The sequence below is a fragment of the Nicotiana sylvestris genome, chromosome 6 (genome assembly GCF_000393655.2).
Source record: "Nicotiana sylvestris chromosome 6, ASM39365v2, whole genome shotgun sequence".
NCBI lineage: Eukaryota > Viridiplantae > Streptophyta > Magnoliopsida > Solanales > Solanaceae > Nicotiana > Nicotiana sylvestris.
In genome coordinates, this window is record NC_091062.1 from 208,334,728 (window position 1) to 208,340,751 (window position 6,024).

General features: G+C 36.3%; 1 protein-coding gene across 1 annotated transcript; it reads right to left on the bottom strand.

The window, feature by feature from the left end:
* Positions 1 to 2,833: 2,833 nt before the first annotated feature.
* On the bottom strand, positions 2,834 to 5,671 carry LOC104238050 (transcription factor bHLH87-like). Its single transcript, XM_009792319.2, has 2 exons — positions 4,725 to 5,671; positions 2,834 to 3,476 (listed from the first exon to the last, which is right to left on the bottom strand). Exons 1-2 carry the CDS (start codon positions 5,608 to 5,610, stop codon positions 2,917 to 2,919), a joined length of 1,446 nt encoding a protein of 481 aa, XP_009790621.1. The 5' UTR covers positions 5,611 to 5,671; the 3' UTR covers positions 2,834 to 2,916.
* Between the last annotated feature and the right edge of the window lie 353 nt (positions 5,672 to 6,024).

Consider the following 6,024-nt stretch of genomic DNA (forward strand, 5'->3'; position numbering starts at 1 on the left):
ACCAGATGGCATTATATATACGTATATATGTATATTATATGTATATGGGATATGGGAAAAGGTTAGGGCGTTATATACGCACCACCACTTGATCAGCTGGTATACGTTGATGATTTTTCCCACAGTGGCCGAGATGATATGATGGGATGCCCTTAGAGGCTTGATGATGTTATGAACACATGTACCTATGCACAACATGACATTCATACGTATATGCATGACACTATAAGTATTTCATGAGTTATAGAGTTATTCAAACTTACAGGTTGAGTCATTTACTCCATGTTTCTTTCATGTCTTTTATATACTTATTTATGTGCCTTACATACTCGATACATTATTCGTCCTGACGTCCCTTTTGCTTGGGGACGCTGCGTTCATTGCCCGCAGGTCCTGATAGACAGATTGAGAGTCCTCCAAGTAGGCTATTAGCTCAGCGGAAGGTGTTGGTGCGGTCCATTTGCTCTGGAGCTTCTTATTTGGTCAGTATGATTAGTGCATGTATTGATTGGTACGACGGGGCCTGTCCCGACCTTTATGGTATTTATCTACTCTTAGAGGCTTGTAGACATATGTCATATACGTAAAAGATTGTACGGCCTTGTCGGCCTATGTTTAGTGTATGAATGATCATTTTGGTCTTATAGGCCTGTATGTCTTATGTATAAGTTGGCATTACATATTTTATTCTAGTTATCCTATGGCATCCTTTCCGTCTCATTTACCTATGATAGCATGATACGAAAAGATACATTATGTTGGTACTCGATTGAGTAAGGTACTGGGTACCCGTCGCGGCCTATCAGTTTGGGTCGTGACAACAATAGCAGAGTCAAGCCATACACTCAGAGAGAGCGTCCCCAAAGTGAAGGAATATGTATAGAGGAATACTGGAAGAATGGATGGAAGAAGGATATCTGCTAACGGTCCATGTAGGAGAGTTAGTAGAAGGAAATTTCTCTTCAAAGTCTTTAGTTGTGACAAGACTTTTAGGGATGATGATGCTCACTATAGGAGGAGCGGCTTCATCGGCTTTGTTTTTGTTCTTCGAGGAGCTGATATTTGTTGAAGAAGAAGCCATTATATGTTAGAGAAAAAGGAAAAACTTTTCTCGTATGAGGAAAATTATAGAAAGGTTGAAGAATAGAGTACAAATTTAATGAAGAGAGTTTGAGAGAGTTTGGAGAATTATGGGGTGTGAATATAGGAGGTTGATGCGTATAAGTAAAGGTTTATGCGGCTAAATTCGTGGACATAATTACCTCGATAACCGGCAAAATTTATGTTGAATTGTGGGATGATGCGTGTTCGGGGCATTAAGTGTGGAGATACATGCATCTAATCAACTGTCAGAAGCTTTTCAGAGGGGGTCAGAGAAATTTCTGCCAAAAAGAATGTTTCTACCAACTTTCCGGTGACACAAACTTATGTCACCGGAAAGTAGGGAGACTATCTATATAGGATAAAATATGCTAAGTAATTGCATAAGAGAGACACGTGGAGTCGAAGGCAGAGGATAGCTAAAACCGAAGACAGTTGTTCCATTTGTTACCAGAAAGAAGGATGCTCATAAAGATGCAATAAATACCTGTTTTCTGGTAGCATTTAATGGAGAATATTCTACAGCATTTAGTACACTCCTGCCATTATATATTCTTCAATGGCCCTCATAATTGACATTAAAGAATGGCATGATCCTAGGACCTTGTTCCCTAGGTGCAGCTATAATTAGTGAGCTATGTTATCATTGTAAGGGACGTGAAGTTTCTAGCAGACTTATGCTATAATTTATTCAAAGCTTTATACAATTTTATCTTTGGTTCTTTGATTCCATTACTGTTATGCTCGGAAGCCCTGTTCCCGGAACTACTGTTTTTGCTATTTCATCTTCATCTCAAGGCTAAGTATTGCATATTTATTCAATTCTCTTATTATTTCAGGATCAAATTAATTCACTTATCTAAAAATCACGTATAAATTCAAATATACTGTTTTACTGGTAAACAACGTCAACATGACCATATCCTACAATATTCTTTATTTACTAACCAAAGTCAACACCTCTACAATTAAATCTGCACGTACGGTATAAAGTGTTAATCACTTTTAAGGTCTAGATTTTAATCATATCCCTCATTATTATATAATCACTTTCTTCTTGGATCTTCGCTGTCAGCAAATTAAGCTTCAAGGGGAATCTGCCAACCGTGGGTTTCATCATAATGCTTTTAATATAGTTAACTCTTCCTAATTATAATTTGAGGCTGCAATCATAAGTTCATGACAAGGATCAAGGATATTTATGCGATTAAGATAGGCTTTGATAAATCGATAGTTATATCATGATGGTATAATGATATGATGAGTAATTGGTATCATGGTTTTTCTTTTATTTTTTAATTGCACTATAAAAGGCTAAATGTTTTCCCATTGGGAGCCAAATTGAAGGTACTAATTACACACACTCATTACTTACCAGGACCGTGCAAGTAAAATAGTATTTCCTCTTTTTCATATTAGACGAGGAACTTTCCTTTTTAGTCTGTTCTAAAACAAATGACACATTTTTAAATTTGGAAATAATTTAACTTTAAACTCTTTCATTTTACTCATTTATCCTTAATGAGAAGTTTTTATAGCCACACAAATGTCATGGCCCCACAAACCTTTTATCCTTAAGTTTTTAAGACCAAGAGTTTCAAAAGTCTTTTTTTTTTTAACTCGCCGAGTCAAACTACTTCATCTAATATGAAATGTAGGGAGTACATATCAACTCCTAACTAGTACTGCCGTATGGTTAATTGTATAGGCCCCGTCCAATTAACGTTTAAGCAAAACAAAAACTTAACCTCCTTCACAAATAACAAAAGTGTGAGGAATTTTACAGTTGGATCTCATTGTCCTATCCTCTTTGATTCAACTATAGGGACGCTGAACTGGATTAGCTAATTGTATGGGAAAATGGGGTTGCATGGGAAATGGATAGTTGAATGGTATTGAAGATAAAGACCTAATGTTAGTCATAATTAATGGATCTATTTTATGGCCAAAAGCTTCCATCGCTTGAATTTGTGACCTTAAAAACTTGAGATAATTAGCAGCTTCATCAAGCATAGATGCAGTGTCCATTTTGCTTCCTCCTGGTACCATCTTCTGCAATATTTTTATTTTTTCGCTTATCTTTTCCCTCCTTTGTCTCGCCGCAACTGTCTGTGGATCTGATGATATTCTTACGTTCTTTCTCTTGGGCTTTTCCGCTTCTACTTCTGTGCCAAAGCTCATTGGCCTGAATGCCGCTGCGCAATAAATCATTTCCTTCATTTGCGTAATTGCTTCTGAATCAGGCTCGTCGTCTGCTGAAGATGCTGACGAGCTAGATTGCTGGAAATTGATGTTCGTATTTTCTGATCTTAGTTTCTTGGACTTGGGTTTGTCTTCCGATATGAGCTTGAAACCTGAGTCTTTGGTTGACAAATCTGCAGTGACATAATATAATTACTCCTTAATTAATTAAAAGTGTGTTCGGTCTAACAAAAGTTTCTAATAAGATAGTTAAGACACTTCAATATATGACATCAAGGTTGTGTAAGTTGGACACATGAAAAATAGTTAAGCCCATACGTGAGGTGGCATGTTCTGAATACGTAATTCCTCCCTTCCATTTTAATTGACAGGGTTCAGATACAAAGCCAAACTACTAAATTTTCTTGTGTATTCAGATAATAATATACTTCCTCTGTTCTAATTTATGTGAATTTATTTGACTGGGCACAGAGTTTAAGAAAAAATGGAGACTTTTGGAATTTGAGGTCCTAAACAAGTTAAAATGAGGCCCAGAGTATTTGTGTGGTTATAAAAGCTTGTCATTAAGGGTAGAATTGGAAGTTTAAGCTAAATTGCTTCCAAATTTAGAAATGGATCATTCTTTTTGGAACGGACCAAAAAGGAACTAGGTTCACATAAATTGGAACGGAGGGAGTAAGATATACATATGAGAATTACATTAGAAAACTATAAGTCAACATAGTTAATAACTCAAAAATTTTGGAAAATCAGTGGGTCTCCCCAAAATAGTATTACTCCCTCCGTTCCAATTTATCTCAACATGTTTGATTGTGGAGTTTAAGAAAAAAATGACTTATGGAATTTGTGGTCCTAAACAAGTCAAAAAGGAGTCCAGAGTATTTGTGTGGTTATAAACAATTTTCATTAAGGGTAGAATTGTAAGTTTAAGCTAAATTGTTTTCAAATTTAGAAAGGGATCATTCTGTTTGGAACATGCCAAAAATAAAATAGGTTCACGTAAAGTCTTAAAAGTGTGGTGTAAGTGGATCTAGAGCCTGTTTGGCTTAGCTGATTTAGAGTAGCTGATAAGCATAGGTGCTGAAAAGCATTTTTAAGTGTCGAAGCTGATTTAAAAAATAAGCAGTTACGTGTTTGGATAAAAGTGCTGAAATTAATAATAAGCAGCTAAAGAATTGGGTATACAAAGAGTTTTGTTTTAAAAAGAAGTATTTTAGAGATAGAATAGTAAATATTTTAGTCAAACCTAAAGGGCTTATAAGCTAAAATTTGATAAGTTGGGGGAGACCAACTTATGGTTTTTGGCTTATAAGCACTTTTAATTTTACCAAACGCGTAGATAAGCCAAAAAGTGCTTATAAGCCAGTTTGACCAATTTATAAGCTTAGTCAAACACCTAAGCCCACATTAAGTATTCTTACCTGGTTGGAGCAGAGCACGATTGTATCTTCTTCTCTTGGTCATGTGACGCTTTGCTTCCGAAGATCTTATTGGATTGTTGTGTTGATCCGTCTCATTAACAGGGCACTCAATATTGTTGCTGTCATTGGCATCGATGGGTTTCAAGATGAAGGCATCGATTGCAGATTCTCCAGATGAAACTGCAAAATTGTCAGTGTTGGTATTCCACAGTCTTTTGGAATCATCAGAGAAAATCATGGAAATTTCATCATCTTCGACCGATGTGTCCGTGTAATTGCTTGTATTGGTTGCAGAGAGCAAGCAATCAAGGGACCTGCTCTTTGTGATTGGGCCATTGCAATCAAGATTATCTGGCATTAGGCCACAAACTGCCGATAGACTATCACCCAAGTTAGGCACAACATTGTTCTGTGGACGAAAAGAAGACGGGCCTATTTTAGTACAATCCCTGCTTGGACCTGTTCTTGATTTACCAGCGACAGAATCCGCAGCCAATTTTGTCGCAGCTTCTTGGCGCTGGGGGATGTTCCAACTAGAAAGGACGTGTATTGGATCAAATGCAGCTCCAAATTCCTGAAGAACCATGGCCGATGGCGCGTTTGAATCACCAAAATCATGACATTGCTGCTGAATTGGAGTGAAAACATTAGCTTTGCTACTGACCGGGGCAAAACTGCACATCATTAAGCTGTCCTTGATCATTTGCTGTTGCTGATTTTTCCATGAAGAAGACGCGCTTCTGATGATTGGCGTCGCATCGCAATCCAGAGTATCCATTGAAACTTTTGTAACAAGTTTGTTGTGAAATGAGTTTGTTCTAACTCTTAAGCTGCAATTTAATTTGCAATATGTTAGGTGGAAGACGTGCTTATATAGAAACTGCATTAGGAAGTAAAATAGGTATACAGATTAAATAAATACAGAAAATATTTAATAGTAGTACTTGGACAAATTAATTAAATATATGAAATTCAAGCAGTTAACGGGAGAAGTTTGTTTTTTTTTTTCGGAAAAGATAAGGGTTTTGTCAGTTTGGTGGGGCTGTAATAAGGTCATTTTGCAGTGGTGGTGACGATATGGTTAAAAGAAAGCAGTTAATTATTCATACTATTAATAAAAAATGGCTTGGATAATTAATTTTTTTAAAACAGGTCATATATGAATAAGAATCACATTATCCATTTTCTAATGTATAACTAATAGGTTCAACTTTTACATTTGTAAAACCTTAAATTGGAGGTTCCTCAAGTTTAGAAGAGTACAAATTCTCCCAAAAGTGATCAAATTGAAGAAGCCATG

Coding starts and splice junctions, on each gene's coding strand:
- LOC104238050 (XM_009792319.2), bottom strand. CDS start 5,610: ATGCAGTTTCTATATAAGCACGTCTTCCACCTAACATATTGCAAATTA. Junction 3,477..4,724: donor TCGTGCTCTGCTCCAACCAG/GTAAGAATACTT, acceptor ATGTCACTGCAG/ATTTGTCAACCAAAGACTCA.